This window comes from Musca autumnalis, unplaced genomic scaffold, assembly GCF_047663935.1.
Source record: "Musca autumnalis isolate F117 unplaced genomic scaffold, ASM4766393v1 scaffold_1, whole genome shotgun sequence".
Taxonomy (NCBI): domain Eukaryota; kingdom Metazoa; phylum Arthropoda; class Insecta; order Diptera; family Muscidae; genus Musca; species Musca autumnalis.
This window is the reverse complement of record NW_027411644.1, coordinates 253,785,025-253,807,615: the sequence shown is the minus strand read 5'-3', so window position 1 is coordinate 253,807,615 and position 22,591 is coordinate 253,785,025. Positions and strand designations below refer to the sequence as shown.

Here is a 22,591-nt window from a genome sequence, read left to right as displayed (position 1 = left end):
AATTTGTGATTAAATTTGTCCAATTTAAATTTAAAATGTCATCTCATAATCACCCTGTTATTGGTGTGCGCCTTTGCTAAAATTAAATTTTCCAATTTAAATTCCAATTTATTTTCACACACATAATATTTTTTTACATTTAATTGAATACACTGTGCAACACGAAAATTATTAACCATATTATGACACCGCAGCGGGATAGAAGACCAAAAATAAGAAAACACGTGTCCCGGCGTTTTTCCCTATCACTTCAACTTTCGCGGTTATGGGCCCCCAAAAACCTGAGGTCTTGATGTCAAAAGGGATTATTTTTCCAGGCTCATATCTTCTAAACCGTTAAGAATTTGGGTTTAATCGTAGAAGAAAAGTTGTAGCTCTCGTCTCAAAGAATAATAATTGTGAACACATAAAATGCATTCAACCTCACCTTCAAGGTCAAAATCATCATTGTCAAATTTCCCTTTTAATTTTTTCTCGGATTTTAGTCTACAGATCAAACAATCAAACCGATCAAAATTGAAGCAAACAACCAACTAGAAAAATGTACCTTAGATCTTAGTTAACAAATTTCTAGAACATACGAACTCCTTAGAAACGGTTCTTAATGATCAAAATTGCAAATCAAATACAATGTTTATCCTCTTTTCTCGGTTCCTGCTTCATAGATACTAAACCGTTCAAAATTTAAGAAAAAAAATGGACCAGAAAAATGTATCTAAGATATCAGCAAACAACTTTCTGGAAGATACGAAATGTCTACGACCGGTTCCCAAATTGGAAAATAGCCAAACACTTTTGAAAATATTCGATTTTTATACTTTTTTCTCCGATTCCGGTCCACAGATACCGAACCTCCAACAAATTAAGGATGCATCAACTACAAAAATGTACCTAAGATTTCAATAAACAACTTTCTAGAACATAATAAGATCCTAGGAATGGTTCTTCAAGCCCAAAATTCGATTATTTTAGATCATTATTTCCTGTTCAGGTCCGTAAATAACAAACCTTTAACTTTCCTTGACAATATGTTATTTCCAGACCTGAGCTGGAGGAAACGTTAAACATAATTTAGTTTTTTGTGAATTTCAGCTTGAAGGACCGTTCCTAGAATCTTTTTATGTTATAGAAAGTTGTTTATAGAAATCTTAGGTACATTTGTGTAGTTGACTGTATCCTTAATTTTTGGGTGGTTCGGTATCTGTGACCCGGAATCGGAGTAAAAAGTATAAAAATCGAATATTTTCAAAAGTTTTTGGCTATTTTTATACCCTCAGCCTTTAGGCTATGAAGGGTATATACACTTTCATACGGGCAAAATGTGCCTCATCGAAATAATGGTTTTAGACCCCAAGTATGTTTGGACGAAATGTGTTTCAGACAATTTGGAGTCGATTGAGCAATGTCCGTCCGTCTGTCTGGCTGGCTGGAGCGCACGATAACTCTCGAAGGGATGAACCGATTCGGTTCAAATTTTGGCTTTCATAATATTTTGCCCAAACTTAGTTTAAGTTCGAAGATGGGCTATATCGGTCCACTCCTTCCGGTACCTCCCCCACAAAAGTTCGAAAATGTTCGGAAAATTTGTACGTAAGATAACTCTTGAAGGAAGTAACCGATTTGGTCCATAATTTGCAACTCGTGAAATGTCTACCAGACTTAGATGAGGTTCCAATATGGACTCAATCGATCCACTTCTTCGGGTACCTCCCACACAAAATTTCGGATAAGTTCAGTTTAGGACCTGCTCTCGAATCGCTTTGATTTTTGTTTTAGCAACTTGTATTCACTGTCCCCTATACGAAGGTACAAGTAGGGGCAAGTCCATACTTCCCGAGAAAATAGCCTGAAAGTTGCACAATACCCCTATGACTCCGAGTGAGGTGGTTGGAGCGCAAGATAACTCTCGAACCTATCTGCCGATTGGATCCAAAATTTGGCCTTAGTAATATTTTGTCCAAACATTTTGTCGAAGATAAGCAATATCGGTCCACTCCTTCAGGTACCTCCCCCACAAAATTTCAAAAATGTTCGGAAAAATTGGTCGTACGGTAACTTTTGAAGGGAGTGGCCGAATTGGTCCACACTTTTCACATCCTAATATATATACCAGATATAGATCAGGTTCAAATATGGACTATATTTGTCTACTTCATCCAGTACCTCCCAAACAAAATTGCGGATAAGTTCACTTTAAGACCTGCTATCGAATTACTTTGATTTTTGTTGAAGCAACTTGCATTCGCTGCCTCAATTACGATGGTAAAAGTTTTTTCAGCGGCAAATCCACACTTCTTGAGCAAACAGCCCGAAGGGTGTAAAAACCCCCTAAGGCACCATATGTAGTGGCTGGAGATCCACTTCCATGATGGTCAATGTCGATCCATTCCTTTAAGTATTTCCTCCGCAAAACTTTTGCTCTTTAATCCTAATCAACATTTTTGTCGGTTCCGCCCAACATTTTTAAAATCCTGTAAATACATACGTTTTTTGGGAAAAAATTGTTTCAATATACACAGGCTGAGGGTATATCTCTGTCGGCCAAGTCGACTGATACTTTTTTACTTGTTACATTTAAGAACCGGTCATAAACATTTCGTATGTTCCAGAAAGTTGTTTGCTGATATCTCTGCTACATAATTGTGGCCCATTGTTTTCTTGAATTTTGAACGGTTTAGTATCTATGGAGCAGGAACCGAGAAAATAGGATAAAAATCGTATTTGATTTGCAATGTTGACCATTAAGAACCGTTTCTACGTTAACTAAGATCTAAGGAACATTTTTCTAGTTGGTTGTTTGCTTCAATTTTGATCGGTTTGATATCTGTAGACTAAAATCCGAGAAAAAATTAAAAGGGAAATTTGACCATGACTATTTTGACCTTGAAGGGGAGTTTGGATGGATTTTATGTGTTCACATTTATTATTCTTTAAGACCAGAGCTACAACTTTTCTTCTTCGAGTAAACCCAAATTCTTAGCGGTTTAGAAGATATGTCTAAGGCCTTTGGGGTCCATAACCGAGAAAGTTGAAGTGATAGGGAAAAACGCCGGGACACGTGTCTTCTTATTTTTGGTCTTCTATCCCGCTGCGTTCTATCCCGCTGCGTTTCAGAATATTGTTAATAAACCATGACTCAAAAAATTACACACAGTGATATTTTGAAAACATGGATGAAAACTCGTTAGATTTTCAATTTGAATGTTTCCATATCATTCCACTAATGCATAATTTCTCGCAAAAAGTAGAGTTCTTGCAAATAGGTTTGAGGTCGCTGGAAATTCATTGAAAAGGGAGAAGCTGTTGGAATCTTTTATTTTTGAAATCAAAAAAACACATGTTTATTAGGGCTTCATTTGTTCAAACTTATCAAAATAGCACACCATATTAACAAATGTTGTACCGCCTCTATACACAGAAAAAAATATATCAAGAATTTTTACATATTTTCGTTCGTGATGTAGTTTTTTCATACTGTACAGGCACCTCACATAAGATACATGTGCAGTTTCTTATTTCCATCCGAAAGCCACTATTGTTTCAAAAATATGTAAAAAACATACAAAATCACTTTCCTATTTTTCCCGATATTCCACTATTTGCTCTCATATTTCCTCTCTTGTTTGGTAAATGCTCTCAACTTTGTTCTCGTTTTCTTTTGAATGGTCTCGTCGTCTCACCATCGTATTGGCAATGTATCAACAAACCACACACATACACACCACAACAACATACCTAAACTACCAGTGTTGTTAGTTAACTGACAAACCAAACAACTACAGTGCGTTTGGTGTCGAAAAAACAAAGTTCGTATAGTCAAATACTTCGCAACTACAAATTTGTTATTTCTTTAATATAAAGGCAACATCTAATATTTCAACCTAGTGCTGATAGACTCAACATATATGTACATATGTTTCGTATTGTTCTGCTATGTTCACAAGACGATAACAACTATAGTGAAAATCACTAGAAGAAACGGTAAGTTACAATAATACAAAATAAAAGAATTAATAAAAGTAGCAAAATTTGTCTCTGGTGTGTGGTGGTTAGTCAGTAATAGCAAAAACAACAAACTCACCTTAATTGTTTTTTTTTTCAATCTCTCAGAAAAAACAGTATTTTTTTGCTTTTTGAAAGGCGTTCATAAAATGCAGAAATTTGAACCTTGGCAAGACTTTATGAACACTATTTCTGAAATGCAGTAATTATTTTTTTCCGTGTAAGCAGTGTTTTAGTGTGCGGCACGTCGTTCGGACTTGGAGGACGCTACATGTCATTGATATGAAGAAATTGTTATGGGAAATAGTTTTTGTTCTGATGAATACATTTTTTCTTCAAAAAATATATAGGTAATATTCAAAAAAGTTTTTCAATCTTTGAAGTTGAGGTTCACAATTTAATAAGTCGCGAACTGTTAATATATTTTATAAAATATGAATATATTTATATTAATTGAAGTGTTTTAGCCACGATCTCATAATATGGGCCATAACAAATAATTTTCGTGGAAGCTGCGTTGGTGGTAATATAAAAAAATGGGAAAAATGTGTTGAAATAAACATGTTTTTTTGTGTTCTTTTTTGATTTCTGGCCAAACCACGCAAAATTCGAACCTGTGCTCAAAGAAAGAACTAAACAATACCCCTTAGGCAACATGGTTCTAGTGTATGACTTATGGATATATACACTGCATCCCCCTAAAATCGATGCTGACTTTTTGAAGTTTTGATTTCAGTGTTTTTCGAATTTTTCATATAATTAGAGGGTGCAACTAGATAATAATCCAAACTAGTTTATAGGATTGTAGAACTCGCGATTCCACGTCGTTCGATGTATATCTCATGAGTGTGCTCCGTACAGCTTCCTAGTAATAGGAGTCCAAAGGCGAAAATTTGGTGCGTAAATTTTCTGAAAAAACCTATATTTTGGCTTTACAAGTAAGAAAGTATCAGTCAGCTGAGCCGACAGAAATATACCCTCAGCCACGTACCCGAAGAAAAAAAGTTAACACAATACTTCTGTAGGTTTTTTTCCAGGATGGAAAGGGCCGCAAAAAATTACATGTTGCAACAAAATTCAGAATGATCCAAGACGAGTGCATTTTTTTCCAAACTTTGGGTATGGTGTACCCGTAGGAGTGATCCGATGTAGTACATATTCGGAGCTAATACAAATCTATAGGAAATAATTTTTTTTCTTTATTAGTCTATGGATATTTTCCTTACAGACTATATAATTAAAAATGTTGTACTTAATTTTCTGAATTTAAATATATTACAATTTTACTTTTCAATTTACAAAGTTTGAGCTAAATCGATTTCTCTCTTAAAGGGTTATTTTACACATTAGCCAGTTTAGGTGGTGCCGGTAGGATTTTCTGGACCTTTTTGGGTCATTATCTCAGGAAGTATGGACTTGCCCACGAAAAAAAATTACAACGTCGTAACAGGGGCCGCAAGTGCAACCTGCTGCATCACAAATTAATAAGATCTGAGAGGAGTTGTTAAACTATACTTTTTCCAAATTTTGAGTGGACCGATATAGTCCATATTAGAACCCGATCTATGCCTGAAAGTAATATTACCAATAGCAAAGTTTGGCTCAATTCGGTTACTCCCTCCTAGAGTTATGATGCCCACAATCTTGGCGAATTTTGAACCTTTGTGGAGGAGGTACCGTAAATCAAATCTGGACAAAATATTTCGATACCCAAAATTTGAACCGAATCGATTGATCGGTTCGAGAGTTATCGTGCGCACCAGCCAGACAGACAGACGGACGAACATTGCTAGATCGACTCAAAATTGTCTGAAACGTATATCGTACAAACATACTTGGGGTCTAAAACCAATATTTCGATGAGGCACATTTTGGGTCGTATCAAAGTGTAAATACCCTCTTTAGCCTAAAGGCTGAGGGTATAAAAATTTACAACTGTCGTACAGGTACCCCTGAACCCCGCGTGATTTTAGTTTTTTACGTGCCGGATCTAATGAGCTCTTCCGCGGTCGAATCCATCCACTAAAACGCCGGCTATAGATACCTTGAAAGTAGGAAATTCTGCAAAAATATATTTTGACAATTCCGCGAATTGAACCGCGATTTTCTTTGATTATTTTTGCATAAATGTAATCCTTTATACGCGATTATAATATTTACCAAAAAGGTGTGTCACAAATTACAAACATTCAGGAGTAATATCCCTATTTATCCCAAAATAGAATGCGGTGGCACATCCGCAGTTCTTGACGAATCTGTCTAAAATAATTTATATGGACGTATTTTTAATAGGGGGCCATTGAAATCGGATGCACCTTATAATCATATGCACATCGCGTAATTTTTGCCCACTTGAAGGTTTGTGGAATAGTAAGATGCAACTGATGGCACACTTTGGCCGCTGAATGAAACATGGGAAAATCCATGCATATTGATAGACATGGACTCCCTGTATCCAAAAAGCACATGCACCTCAACCGATTTAAACCAATTCGCGAATTATACGGTTTTTAACTTCTATGTGTTTTCTTTGATTGTAATTTCAATATTACTCTCTACTTCTTATTTCTATTGCTTATCTCAGAAAGCAAATACACTTTCACGATGACTAATTACTTTTCTCGTAGAAGTTTAAGCAAAATACTTCAGGATTTGGATCGAAATTTAGCGAAATAATAGAATAACTCCCAACATTTATTTTTCAAATTTTTCGTATTTAACCATGGCGGATGTGCTCGCCAAAAAAGTTTTTAATTTTTTTCTATTGTAAAGGAAATTTGAAATTTACCATATCCTTAATAGACATCAAACATAGAAATAAATATATAAAATGTCGTATGGAATTTGACACTAACATTACAGCCCAGTTCAGTCAGCTGGATATTGCTGCTACCTTTTATTGTTCTACCATGGTATGTAGATTTAAACTACGCCACTTGCGTTTCACTCTAATGTTTTGATATTATTGTAATTGCATTCAGCATATGCCTGTCCACACCCACATAGTTTTTTTTCGTTGGCTTGCTGGCGGCATGCTCGAAATATAGAAATTTAAATTTATTAAATATACGAATGCTAATTGAGCACTTATACAAATTTCTGCAGACGCTTAAAAATAAGTTATGTTTTAGTAACTATTCTCATTTCGGCACAAAATGGTAAAGGTAATGTAAAACAACTAAAAACTTTAAATTCAACCATGCTGTGTTAAGTTGAGCGGGTCCGTTACATGAGACCCAAAGCAATGCCCCATGGATTGAAGTAATAGTCAACTGGAAACTAAATGTTCTAACTTTCGTGTTGACTAACTTGACTACTAACTTCATAACAATGATTCCTAATTCGATGGAATTCGTTTAATTTTAATATATAAATCATTAAATCGGACAATATTCATGGAAATTTGTGAAAATAAATCTGAAAAATATTACCGTAAATAACTGTACACCGAGAACGGGATATCGGAACTTACCTGAAAGAGAAGAAAGAAGAATTAAATTAGTAGATAATAAAAATAGTGATGTAAATATAATATTCTGAGGGAAATAGAACACAGAAAAAAAACAAAATTTTTAATGTTTTACTAATTTCGTTCATATTTTTTTTGTACATAATTTGAATGCATCTGTTTTAAAGTGAATGGACAAATTTTTGTATTCACACAGCAAAAATTTGGTAAGCACATGTCATTACTTCATGCATTATTGAGTAATGAGTGCTCATTACACTCCGCATTATCAGGCAGTACATATATAATGGCTTACACATAACTACTTACTTTATTAGTTACTGAGTAATGAGTACGGTGGCACAGAGCTAGTGTGTTCGACTACAAATTCTGGGGTTGTGTGTTCAAAGTTCACTGTCGACATGGTAGTTTTTTGTTGGAAAAATTACGAAGAAATTTTGATGTACATGCATGTGTTTAAACAACACTTATCGTTTATAAGTATGGCCTACAAATCAGAAGTTCGTGTGTTCAAAACTAGCAGAGATCGAAATAAAAGAAGAAAAAAACAACAAAAACATGTGGAGTGTTCAATTTTAATATAATTTCTCCTAAATTGTTCCAAAAATGGAACGTATGCTTTTTAGTTTTTTTTTTGGTCTACCGGTATGTGGTTAAATATTTACTTTAAAAAGATATCTAAGTAAGTATTTCCTTCCTATGACATCCCCATTTAAAAATAATTACTTTTACGGTCAATTTGTTAGTAGTTACTACTGCCAAAATTTGCTGAATGAAGTCATTACATGGAAATGACTTTTTTTGCTGGGCATGCACAAATTTCTATTTTTTTCAAAAGTATGAATGATTTTCTAAAATATAAAAATAAATTTTCTAGTTTCCCCTACTTTCCCCATTATTTGCTCTCTGGTATTATTTTTTACTCTGAATACACAGAAATTTGTGTCATCACCTAAACAAACAACATCACTTTTGAGGCTTTGTTGGCAGTAAAATAAAAAAAACATAACAGGTCCATCATTTTAATATCAACTAATTATAATGTTGTTGTTGTTGTAGCAGCTTCTACAGGTACATGTAGATCTTTATGTTATTGATTCGGCTCTGCCTCCAGCTCCAAGCTCAGAAAGTACGCCACCTGAATTGGATTAGTCCAAAGAGAGAGAGAGTAGTTATTTCAGTCGGGTTGCCTGGGCAGTTAAACAGGTGCTGCGTAGTATGCGGACCGGTGCACATGCTGGGCAGATATTCCGCGTGCCATCAATCCTAGCCCAGTAGGAATTGAGGCGGATGCACCAACCAGATCTAAGTTGCGCCAACACGACTCTCGTTTGTCTTGGCAGCTGCTGTTCTTGGTGGATGATCTTCGAGGACTATATTCACACTGTAGGCTGCCAGAGCCTCTGCAACCGCATCAGTATGAATGTCTCTTAAACCTGCCTGGTATGCACGTTGATCTAGAGGTTCTCTTTTATATCTTTGGACCTCTCTCTCTAGATCTCTATAATCCTACCTAATTCGCCTGGGGGGTTCAGGCATATCCACCAGATGGTGATTTGGTTGGTCTTGCCTATAGCATCCAAGCAAGTACTGCTTCGTCAACATCCTGTAGTGACGACTCACAGGAAGAATCTTTGTCTCCTCATGGAAATTGGCCACTGCAGACATGAGGTTCCGGAGATATCACCCCTCCTTGGGGAACTCCCTGCTTCACTCTACGGGGTTTGGACTTCCTGTCTCTGAATTCCACGTATGACTGGCGACCACACAAATAGTTGATTACTCAGCGTTTCAGACAAGGCCGGAGGGTAGTATTCTCGATATCCTCGAACAGCCTAGCATGGCGCTTTGGTCAGATCCAATGCTACCATCACTGTTCTGTGACATGGTTTGTCCTGGTTGAGTCCTCGTCCAATATATGTGGAAATGGCGTGGAGTGCTGTTGTGGTACTGTGCTGCTTCCGGAACCCGTGTTGATGATCTGCAACTGGATAACACGTTCTGATACTGGGGAGGAGTAATGCCTCGATTATCTTTGCTACTGGTGATAGAAGTGAAATCGGCCTGTACGACTCACCTTTACTGGCATCTTTGCCAGGTTTCAGCAGCGGGACCACCCTGCCCATCTTCCAGGCATCGGGAACTATTAGAGTGGCTAGCGATAAGTTGAGGACCTTACTTAAATACTCGACTCCTGGGTCATCCAGCTGTTTTAGCATCACCATAGAAATTCCATCAGGTCCAAGCTATTTGCATGACTTTGCGCCTCGGATAACATCTGCAACATCATCCATCGTAAATTGTGGCAGTTCTTCTTCGGCTGGAAGAGATCGCAAACGACGCAAAACACTTCTCTTCGCCCGGTCGCCATCGGGGTGCTCGATAAATTGACGGCAGAAATAGCCAGCGCACCTCTTCGGATCTGTCACAGCCACGCCGTTAAACGCGACAGATGTCCGATCGTCTCTCCTACCAGGGTTCGATAGCACCTTAACCGTTGTCCACAATTTATTACAGCCGGCTCCAATGTTGCAGCACTTCAGATGTTCTAGCGCCACTTTTTCCGCTTGTGTTCACTGACTAATCTATTGACTTCCATTGTCAGTTCCCTGACTCTGGGGTCGTTAGGGTTCGTACGGCGAAGCTCATTACGCTCATTAGCTAATCCCGTCGCCTCTGCTGGGAAATTGGGTCTTATTTCAGGTATTCGACCAGCCGGGATAAAGCGAGCGGCTGCAGCAGTGATGATGCCTCGGAACTTCCTCTCTGCTACCCGAACATCAGAGGGAATGGGCAGTTCTCTGAAGCGTTGATTAGTGAACTCTCTGAAACCTAGCCAATCCGCTTTTCCATGATTAATGAAAGTGCGGCGTTCAGAGGTTATGAAGTCTGGTGGTCTGTTTATGGAGATGAGGATTGGGAGATGGTCCGACCCAAGGGAAATGACGGGTTGCCATGTCACGTCATTCGTCAGACCCGGTGACACGATGGATATGTCAGGCGAACTGTGGCAGTCTCCTCTAATCCTGGTGGGTGCGTCCTCGTTCGTAGTGCAGAATGTGGAGCTCTCTATTTGCTCAGCCAGATCTGTACCTCTCTGGTCATTCCCTAGAGCTGAATGCCATAACTCGTGATGAGCATTGAAATCCCCTAGGACCAGCCGGTTATAACCTCGCAACAGAGGCCTGATGTTCGGCAAATAACGCGGGGCACAGCTATTGACCGGCGGGATATACATATTCAGCAGTTCTATCTCGGCGGATCCACACCTTACCGCTACCCCCATACACTCCAAGTATGGGTCCCTAGAGTCTAGCTCAGGCGAGATAGGTCTGTACTGGACAGACTGGTGCAGTAGGAATGCAAGCCCTCCACCCCCACTTCTCGTACGATCCTGGCGAAGAACGTTGTATCCATCACAAGTCCGAAGACTGCAGTTGTTGCTCAGCTTAGTTTCCTAGATCGCCGCGACCATAATATTTCTCCGACTCATAAAGTCCACGATCTCATTGATCTTGGTTCGAAGACCATCGCAGTTAAACTGCAAGAATGTTACATCCTCAGGACCTGGGACAGTAATACGCGGTGTTAATGGCTGCTGCTGATACTGCTGTCTGGGAGATTGCGGGGGAGTTTCATAATCCGATGATGTTTATTATGAAGACTCACTGGGGTTCATATTGGCGCAGCACGAGGCAATATAAACCCTGTCGTAATACTCCCTCAGGTAGGTGAGGCCTGAACAGTTCCTGAAATGCACCCATCCTATGGTGGATAAGACGTTAACAAACGGTGCGGAACCATGGCCCGGGGTTACTCTCAATCCCGGCACGGGCCAAAAGAATCCGGAGCAGGCATTCCGGGACATGCCGCTCCCAAAATAAAAATAAAGACGAACACGAACAAGTAGTTGCTGAGGTGACGGCCCCTGGCCGAGAAGATGGTTCCTCGGGTCAATCCGGTACATAGAACCGGCCGTCGTGGGATTATAATCATACATTATTGTTGAATATTGTATATTGTGGTACCCGTCTTTACGGGAGTTGAGGCATGATATCGGTTGTGTTTTTGGCCAAAAACTTACGCACAAACATCGATGTGTGGGCTGGTGTGAATACAATCGTTACAATTGTTCAATCGTGTTTTTTTTAGAGAATATCTTTACAATCGCGATTTTTTTAAAGAACATTTTTAAAATCGTGGATTTTTTAAAGAATATTTTTAAAATCGTGGATTTTTAAAAATATTTTTTTTTAAAAACAATATTTTTACAATCGTAAATTTTTTAATGAATATTTTATCGTTGATCATCGTTGATATTTAAAAAATATTTTTACAATCGTAGATGTTTTAAAAAATATTTTTATAATCGTGGATTTTTTTCGAAGTTTACAGAAGATTTTTTTAAATTGTGGATTTTTAAAAAAAATATGTTTTAATCGTGGATTTTTTAAAAAATATTTTTTAATCGTGTATATCTTAAAGAATATTTTTTTTAATCGTGTATATCTTAAAGAATATTTTTTTCAATCGTTGACTTTTTAAACAATTTTTTTTCAATCGTTAATTTCTTAAAGAATATTTTTCACTTGGCTATTTTTTGTAGAATATATTTCCAGTCGTCGAGTTTTTAAAGAATGTTTTCTTTCAATTGGGGATTTGATAAATAATGTCTTCTTTTTCATTTCGGGATTTTTTAACGTATATTTTTGTGGATTTTTTAAATAATAATTTTCTCCATCGTAGATTTTTAAAAAATATATTTTAATCCTGAATTTAAAGAATATATTTTCGATCGTGGATTTATTAAATAATATTTATTTCAATCGTGGATTTAAAAAAAAATATTTTCTTTTAATCGTGGATTTAAAAAAAATATTTTCTTTCAATCGTGGATTAAAAAAAAAACTTTCTTCCAATCGTGAATTTATTAAACAATATTTTCTCTCAATTTTGGATTTGTTCCCATCAAAAATTCATATCCGTTAGTCATTATGTGACCCATTACAAAGTAATGTAAACAAAAACAACTACTTATATTGCTTCTTACAAAGTTATGAGTACGGTGGCACAGAACGTTTGTGTCCGACTACAAATCAGAGGGTTGTGGGTTCAACGCTCACCGCCGCCTGGTAACTTTTTGTTAAACAAAACAAAGAGCAGTAGGTGGTGCACATGTAAGCGTTTAAACAACCCTTAATGTTCGTACGCGTGGTCTAGTGTGTTCGACTACAAATCAAAAGTTTGCAAGATCAAATCTAGCAGACAGTGGAATATAATAAAAATATGAAGCGTGTTGAAATTGAAAACAAAATCCACCTCAAATATTCTAAAAATAGAAAATATGTTTTTAGCTTATTTTAACTTCTGGTGGCCATAGAATAACTAGTTGTTATTCTGGTGGTAGTAGAATAATTAGGTGTTCAGTGCGGTATGCCCTTGTTGAAATAATGCGTTACTAGGGGGTTTTGTAAGTAGTTACGACTACCATAAAGTACATTATCTGGGAGAATTTTTTTTGCTGAGTTAAAATATATTTTCTTTCAATTGTGGATTTAAAATAATTCAATGATGGATGTTTTACAAAAAAAATGCTTCAATCATGGATGTTTTACAACACTTTTTTCAATCTCGGAGTTTTCAAAACAAAATTTTCAGCTGTAGATTTCTCAAAAAAAAAAAAAATGCAATCGTGTATTTTTCAAAAAAGAAGCAGTTATAGATTTTTCAAAAAAAAAAAAAAAAAACAATTGTCCAATCTTAGATTTTTTAAAACACATTTTTTCAATGGCGGATTTTTTAATAATTTTTTTCCAATTGTGGATTTAAAACACGTTTAATCATGGAGTTTTCAGTAAAATTTCAGTCGTTGATTTTTCACAAAAAAAAAAATTTTTTCAATCGTGGAAAAATGTTTCAAATCGTGGCGGATTTTTCAAAAAGAAAAATGTTCAGTCGTGGATTTTTTCAATTATAGATTTTTTTATGAATATTTTTTTGCAGAGTTTACAGAATGTTTTTATTCAATTGTGGAATTTTCAACAAATATTTTTTAATTGTTGAATTCTTAAAGAATATTTTTCATTCGGGGATTTCTAAAAAATATTCTTTCAATCGTTTATTTCTTAAAGAATATTTTTCAATCGTGCATTTCTTAAAGAAAACTTTTCAATCGATTTTTTAAAGAATGTTTTTCAATTGGCTATTTTCTTAAGAATATTTCTTTTTCTATTTGGATTTTTTTAAAAGTATAATTTTTGTGAATTTTTTTTTATAAAATATTGTTTTAATCGTAATTATAATATTGTTTTTCAATTGAAGATTCAATAACTAGTTATTCTAGTGGTAGTAGAAAAACTATCTATTCAGTGCGATATGCCCTTGTTAAAATAATGGGTTACTAGGGGGTTCAGTAAGTAGTTACGGCTACCAAAGGGTACTAAAAACCCCATTATTTTGGGAAATTTTTTTTTTATTAAAAAATATTTTCTTTCTATTGTGGATTTTTTAAAAACCCGTTTTTTTCAATCGTGGATGTTTAACAACAATTTTTTTTAATCGTAGTTTTTTTATTTTCGCAGATTTTTCCAAGAAAAATTACTATTGTAGATTTTTCAAAAAAAAAATCAATCGTGGATATTTAAAAAAAAAATCTATTGTAATGGATTTATCAAAAAAAAAATTAATCATGGATTTTGTTGGGAATCGGTCCAACCCACTCGACGACATGGACATAGACCTTATCGAAATCGATAAATTATTATCGTCGCCCTTACTCCCATCTCTAGCGAACGAAAATCACTCTTCTTCTTGAAGTGCTAAAGTGAAGATCGCCAGATCAATAAATTTTGTTTGTGGTTCTTTAAACCTTATTGTGTTTAAGTTTAAATAAAACAACATATTTGACCGCCAGAGTCAATTTGAATTTATTTAAAAGTGTTTCTTTTGCTTGCAGACAACAAAACGTAAGTATCGCCAGAATACTTGTTGTGTTTGTTGTAGTTTGCAAAAGGTAACATTGTTGTTCGTCTTTGTGCAACAATAATTTCGGTTCTAAATCTACTCAGTAGAATTAGAGCCCCTACAAGTCCTTTCGACTGTATTGGAACTTGTACAGATTTTTCAGAAAAATTGTTTTCAATCGTGGATTTTTCAAACAAAAAATTTCAGATTTACCAAAAAAAATTTTTTTCAGTCATGGATTTTTCAAAAAAAAAAAAAAAAATTCTATCGTAGATTTTTCTAATAATATTTTTTTGCAGCGTTTACAGAATGTTTTTTTCCAAATGTGGGTTTTTTTAAACAAAATATTTTTAATCGTAGGTGTTTTAAAAAAAACTTTTCATCGTTTTCATCCAATCATTGATTTCTTTAAGAATATTTTTCAATCGTGGATTTCTTAAAGAACATTTTTCAAGAATGTTTTTCTAATTGTTTTCTTTTTAAAGAATAAATTCCCAGTCGTCGATTTTTTAAAGAAAAAATTTCAACTGTTTGTTTTTTCAATTGGCTATTTTTTAAAGAGTATATTTTTGCTATTTGAATTTTTATAAAGAATAATTTGTTTCAATTTCGGATTTTTTAAATGTATAATTTTTGTGGATTTTTTTTAAATAATATTTTTTTCAAATCGTACATTTTCTAAAAACATTTCTCTTCAATCGTGAATTAAAAAAAAACATTTTTTTTCAATCGTGTTTTTTTTTAAAAAGACATTTTTTCAATCGTTCATTTAAAGCAAATTAACTTTAATCTTTAAATTAACTTTTAATCTTGGATTAAAAAAAAATATTTATTAAATCGTTAATTTAAAAAAAATTAAAAAAAAACTTTTTTCGATCGTGGATTTAACATTTAAAAAAACATTTTTTAAATCATGAATTTAAAAAAAATGAATCGTGGATTATTAACTTTTTTTAATCTTGGATTATTAAAAGATTTTTTTTTCAATCGTGGATTAATAAACAAAATCTTTTTTCAATCGTGGATAAAAAAAAAGATTTTTCAATCGTGTAATTTTCAAAAAAAAAAAAAAAAAAAAAAACACCGGCATAAATAAATAAAAAAAAAACACCGGCATAAAATTCGCGTTTATGGCGAAAACGGGTTTCGTCTTTTAACTCAAACGGTTTTTACGGTTTTGGACTCCTTATTTAGAAAATAAAAATGTATGGTTTTTTTTTTTTGTTTTGCCATAAAAGTTTGGGTATATTAAGAAATCGATTCGTCTTGAAGGAATTTTGGCCAAAAAGTGTTCTCGACATGCATTTTGTAATCATAGCAGATATGATTCAACCTAAAAAATATTGTTTCGATAAACATATAAACAAATTTGCCCGGAGTCGAGAAATTTTTTTCGACTCGGACTCCGACTCCAGCAAAATTGCCCGACTTAAACTTCGAAGCTCTGGTTTTTACAATAGTCAATTTTTTGAAAAATATTTTTCCAATAGTGGTTTTTTATGTCTTTGTCTACAACGTTATAATTTTCGGTTTTGGCCCTACTGTTCCAAAAACGCCTCACTGTATAAGCAGATTTGTGGGCTTCGTTTAGTATAAAATTTTACGATTAGGTTTGTCAGAAGAATAGCTATGCAAATTGTTTTTTTTATACCCCGCAAACGCCTACAAAATTAAGGTGAAAATTTCAAAAATTTGCTTGTCACCAACGAAAATGCAATTTATTTTAAAAATTTGTATTTTTATTGTATTAAAATTATAACAACAACTACAACAAAAATTCTTTTGCAAACTCTGGGAAATTCTGCAATGGGCCAATAACTCTATATTTCCCCGGTGCATGATTATCGGTGGCAATTACTAGATTCCGCATAGCTGGATGTATGTCGTTGCACCACATTTGCGCATAATTTATAAAGAACAATTGTTTGCCACTGTACTTTAATCCGGGCAATGTTTCACTTTCCATATTATGATGACTGCGCATTTCATTCTCGTACCAATGAAGATAGGCAGCATAAGCCAAGCGGACACCACCATTGTCGGCAATATTTTCCGACTGGGAAGCCATCTCGGGTAGGGGGTGGCCATTATAAATGTAATTTTTGTATTGATGGACAAAACATTTTGTACGATTATTAAAGGCCTCTGTGGATTTGTCATCCCACCATTTACGCCTATTACCGATTTTATCGAAATTTCTACCGAAATCATCGAAACCATGAATAAGTTCATGGGATAGGAGGGATCCCAGTATGCCATATTTTACATTATTTGGAAAGGTTTCGGACCACACATAAAACGATTTCAACAAGGCGACGGGAACTGTGATTCTGTTTTCAGTGCGTATATTAGCGGGCATGAGGGACAGTAGCTCTCCATCATCTAGAGGGGCAGGAGCTTCATGTAGTTTTTTGCGGTAATTTTTGGCACTTAACGAAAGAATTGCTTTGAGATTTTCCACATAATCATCCTTGTTTAACGTCAATTGACCGAATTCTTTGTCGAAATCGGCTTTCTCATAGGAATTGATTTCGATTTTCATGGCATTCAGTTTTTCCACAGCATAGTTGCGAACGTCCTCTTCAATCCAATTCATACGATCTGATAGCAATATTTTTCGGAAGGTATTTTTTTTATTTCACGCCACATTAATTCCACACCCCTTTCGGTATCAGTTCCATTGATGTTGCGATAGATCATGTTGTGCAAATTCTTGACAAAAAAAGTTTTGGTATTGGAAATACATTCAGTTTCCAAGTCGGCCTTATTTTTGGGAATATTTAGCATGAAATTTTCCAGCAAAGTGTAAAAGATGTAATTGGCCACAATACGCTTGGGTGTGTTTTTCAGTAGCACAACGAGATTTTTCTGACACACTTCAATGACTTCGTATACCACATCCGTGGGCAGAGTACCCAAGGATAGGCGTATCAAGCGTTTTATATCCAAAGTGGGGGCATATTTATCTTGCAACTCATCAATAGTGGTAAGTGAGGTAAGTTCATCTAATTGCAGACCCAATTTTTCGTCCAACAAACCCCGCGCCAGACCAATTTCAAAATTTAAAATTTCCTCAGCTGTTTTGCGGGCCAATTTAGTTTCTATGGACAAAAATTGTCTTAAATTTGTGGCAATATTCCCTTGATGCTGTTGACGATAATCGGCATTGATGTCATCCAAATACATGGATCTTGATTCCAATGGCAGTTCAGGTTGGCCCACATAGACACGGTTAACAGAGTTATCAGCAAAATCAGCCATAATATCATAGCCCATTATTATGGATATTCCGTATTTGTGGGCAATTTCACCTATCACTTGTAACCAATCGAAATCATCCTCTTGCCATCGGTTACCCTCCAGAACAGGCATTGTACCAAATTCCTTAACAATAGCTTTTAATTTATCTTTGTAGGTGGTTTTCAGGGACGGCAGATTGATACAGGATTCATAGAAATTCTTCACCTTCTTGTCGATATCTGTATCTCCATTGTCGTCTGCGGCATCTGCCAAAACTATGGCTAGTTTGCGATTTAAAGCCTCTTGAATGGTTTCAAAGAAACCCGTTGTTATTGTCTCAAATGAATTGGCTGGATAGATGCGCAGCCATGTGCCACAAGCGAAATTATAGAAATTGTCACATGGATTTACACGTTCATCCATTGAAGTATATATCTTTGCTAATTTGAATCGACGCAAAAGTTCCGCAACATATTCACTTGAAGTATGAAAAGTATTTCCACTAACGGGTGTTGCTTTAATTGCTGGTGTCATTATTGTAATGCCAGCAACTATGGCAATTGTTATTAGCCATCTTGTTATCATTTTGACTGAACGTATTTTTATTTTCTTTTGCAAAAACCATACACTCTGCTGTCAAATTTCCAACTGATCTACATTTCCATTATTCGTGTTTTATTTCACTTGTACATGCAAGCTCTGTTTTGTAGAACTTCAAAGTATAGGTCATTGATGTTATCTTTTTATTGCATCGATACTAAGAAATTCGTTTTAAATTAAAATAATGGTCCTCTTATTCATTCCATAGAGATAACTGGGACGACAGTCGACGGAAATGTTAAATTGATGTGGAAATCCCCACACTTTACCAGTACTTTAAGAAAAGTAATAAAATGGAGGATGTTTCTATAAACCAGAGTTGGAAAAGAAACAATACCTTATCGTATCGGGAAGTATGGAGGAGATTAAAATTTATGATTTTATATTTATACCCTCAGCCTTTAGGCTAAGGAGGGTATATACACTTTGATACGATGAAAATGTGCCTCATCGAAATAATGGTTTTAGACCCCAAGTATGTTTGGACGAAATGTGTTTCAGACAATTTTGAGTCGATCTAGCAATGTCCGTCTGTCTGTCTGTCTATCCTGCTGGCTGGAGCGCACGATAACTCTCGAACGGATGAACCGATTCGGTTCAAATTTTGGCTTTCGTAATATTTTGCCCAAACTTAGTTTAAGTTCGAAGATGAGCTACATCGGTCCACTCCTTCCGGTACCTCCCCCACAAATGTTCGAAAATGTTCGGAAAGTTTGTGCGCACGATAACTCTTGAAGGGAGTGACCGATTTGGTCCATACTTTGTTTAGCGTAAACTTTCTACCAGAGTAATATGAGGTTCCAATATGGTCTCAATAGGCCCACTCCTTCGGGTACCTCCCGCACAAAATTTCGGAAAAGTTCAGTTTAGGGCCACCTCTCGAATCGTTTTGATTTTTGTTGTAACAACTTGTATTCACGGCCCCCTATACGGCGGTGCAAGTTTCATACCATACTTCCTGAGAAAATAGCCTGAAAGTTTCAAAAAACCCCTATGACACCGTGGGTAATGGTGGGAGCACAAGATAACTCTCGAACGGATCTACCGATTCGATCCAAAATTTTACCTACCTAATAATTTGTCCAAACTTAGTTTAAGTTCGATAATAAGCCATATCGGTCCACTCCTTCAGGTACCTCCCCCACAAAAGTTCAAAAATGTTCGGAAAAATTGTTCGTGCGGTAACTCTTGAAGGGAGTCGCAGAATTGGTCTATACTTTACACATCCTAATATATCTACCAGATATAGATCAGGTTCAAATATGGACTATATTTGTTCACTCCATCCGGTACCTCCCACACAAATTTTCGGATAAGTTCGCTTTAAGACCTGCTCTCGAATCACTTTGATTTTTGTTGAAGCAACTTGCATTCGCTGCCTCATTTCCGATGGTAAAAGTTTTTTTAGGGGCAAGTCCATACTTCTAGAGCAAACAGACCGAAGAGTGTAAAAACCCCCATAACGGTCAATGTCGATCCATTCATTTTAGTATCTCCTCCGCAAAACTTTTGATCTGTAATCCTAATCAACATTTTTGTCTGTTCAAACGCCCAAAATATTTAAAACCCCCTAAATACATACGTATTTTGGGGAAAAAAATTTCAATATACACAGGCTGAGGGTATATCTCTGTCGGCAAAGCCGACTGATAAATTTTTACTTGTTTTGTTGAATTTTGTTACTTAATTTATTGGGCCATTTCACTTTTTATTTTGAATTAAAAACTGTTTATTTTTTTATTATCACCTGGTTCTATTACACTGTGCAACAAAATTCAATTTTTTTCAAAATTATGGGAAAAAACTGAGCAGATTATGAAAGTAGGGCTAAGAATATGAGACACGTGTATCGGTGTTTTTCACCTTGACATCGGAAAATAACCAAAGTAAGCGGGGCAAGTTCCGCCCATTTCTTGTTTTTCCGAAATTTTCGATTTAAGATATCTTGAAATCCGTGCATTTTAGACATATAGTGTTTTTGGCAACATTAAAGACAAGAGTATGGGGAGTATCTGTGTTAAAATTTTATCCCTCATGCTGTTCATTAATAGGGTCTTTTCGGTCCTTTTTTCGAAAATCGTTAAAAAAAACTCCTTTAAAATGTGATCGTATCAAATCAAAATATTCTACAAAATTGTTCGTCATAAAATTTTACTATATGTCTCAGAATACACCAAATCTGTAAATCTATTCTAATCGCCAGGAGTCCTTAAAAAGAAAAAAATTGTTTTTGGGTTAAAGTCGGACTTCATCTGAGTTAATTCAAAATTATCCAACAAAACATAATGTTAGAGGGATGACGTCAAAGACGAAAATATTCTTCACCAAATTTCACTATAGGTCACTAAAGAAATAAAGTCTCTATTTACATTACGTATCACGAAAATATCAGTATCAATTTTGCTGAAAAAACACGAAAATATTTACCAATTTTTTTGAAGAAAAATTTTACTTAATTTTTCAAGTTGATACATGAAAGTAATATGAAACTTGGTTCTAGGTGAAAAGTATCAAAAGAAGAAAAAATCTGTACAAAATTTCACTATGAGTTTCAGAATAAAACATATATATACGCATAATATTTTCTTAAAAAAAATAGGTTACATTTTTATATATTTTAGGATGAAATTATTTGTTTTAATTTTGTAATGTTAATTTTATATAATTCCACACTGGGCCAAAATCTAACAAAATCCTTCAATTTTTGGGGATATTGTTAAAAGAAGAAATGTTCCAAATCAAATTTCACTATGAGTGTCCAAACAAAAGATATCTGTAACTACAATATATAACATCCTTAGCAGCCCCTGTTTTTGATATGTATTTTAAGGTCATATTTTACGATTCTTATCCAGGTTGTCGTTATTATTGAACATCAAAAATATCTCATAGATGTTTTTTTCGTCACGAATACGTCCCAACGAAGTTGCGAGCTTTATTTAATAAGGTTTTTTTATATTGATGGTTAATATATATTTGTAATATATAGAAAACCCAGATCGTACTTTGTAAAATTGCATATTTTTTGTACTATAAATTTAAATTACGTAAACAGGATAATTCAAGGGTACCTTATACTGGATATGAAAACGGAGGTCTACGGCTATTGTCTAGTGAATATATAGCTAACATATGGGTCCTAAAATGCACGATTTTGTCGTGGTCCTTAATAACATATTTAGTGTAGCAACGCCTGCTTTGTTGAATTTTACAGAATTCACGCTTGAAATTGCCATAAAAGGCTGTATCATGAATGATTATAACAAATACAGTTAGGATATAGCTAGTTTTTCGATTTCAGGGATGAACTCCATAAGCCGATAGCCTTTGTTGCTAGTGCTTTATAATTATAATTTTATTATAATTTGTTATTATAATAAACATTTAAATAAATAAAAATAAAACAAGTAAAAAAGTAACGGTCGGCTTTGCCGACAGAGATATACCCTCAGCCTATGTAAATTGAAACTTTCATCTACGGTGAGATCGAATGTATTTATGGTCTTTTCATTATTATGTGGACTTTTTTGGACATTTAAACTTGCCGACGAATATATGGATTAGAATTAAAGTTCAAAAGTGTTGCAGAGTAGGTACTTAAAGGAATGGGCCGACATAGTCCATTATGGAAGTGGATCTTATTTTGGGAGTAATATCTTTTCGATAGATATCGCGCCCACTAGTCATTTCAGTGGGTCATCGTATAACTTATGGAGCAGTATGCCAGGAAGCATGGACTTGTCCACGGAAAACATAATACCGCTGTAAGCAGGACAACAACGAACAGCATCGGTATACATTTCCAAAGGATCTTTGTACAGACCTTTAACTGCATTTAAACACAAATGTTGAACTTTTGTGGAGGAGGTACCCTAAGTTACATTCATTTTAGGAGTTAAACTAAATTTGTACAAAATATTATGAGATCCAATTTGTTCAAGTGATACCGGGCATACCATTTAAGAGACATTTTTTTAATATTCGGGGGAACTACCGGAAGTTGTGGACCGGTATTGCCTATCTTCGAACTGAAAGTATGACAAAATATCAGGAAGGCCAAATTTTGGATCAAATCGGTTAGTTCGAGAGTTATCGTGCTCTCCAGCCACTACATATGGTGCCTATGGGGTTTTTACACCCTTCGGGCTGTTTTCTCAAGAAGTATGGATTTGCCCCTGAAAAAAAAAAACTTTTACCATCGTAATTGAGGCAGCGAATGCAAGTTGCTTCAACAAAAATAAAAGTGATTCGATCTCCTAATATTTTGTCAAAATTTAGTTTAATTTCTAAAATGGCCCATACCGGGGCCCTCCCTAA

At 35.2% G+C, this 22,591-nt stretch overlaps 2 protein-coding genes across 6 annotated transcripts in view; both read right to left on the bottom strand.

The window, feature by feature from the left end:
• The window catches only part of LOC141389381 (uncharacterized), a 540,923-nt gene that overhangs the window by 204,619 nt on the left and 313,713 nt on the right, over positions 1-22,591 (bottom strand). The window lies entirely within an intron of this gene.
• On the bottom strand, positions 16,200-18,612 carry LOC141390828 (neprilysin-1-like). Its single transcript, XM_073963787.1, has 2 exons — positions 17,179-18,612; positions 16,200-17,062 (listed from the first exon to the last, which is right to left on the bottom strand). Exons 1-2 carry the CDS (start codon positions 18,257-18,259, stop codon positions 16,200-16,202), a joined length of 1,944 nt encoding a protein of 647 aa, XP_073819888.1. The 5' UTR covers positions 18,260-18,612.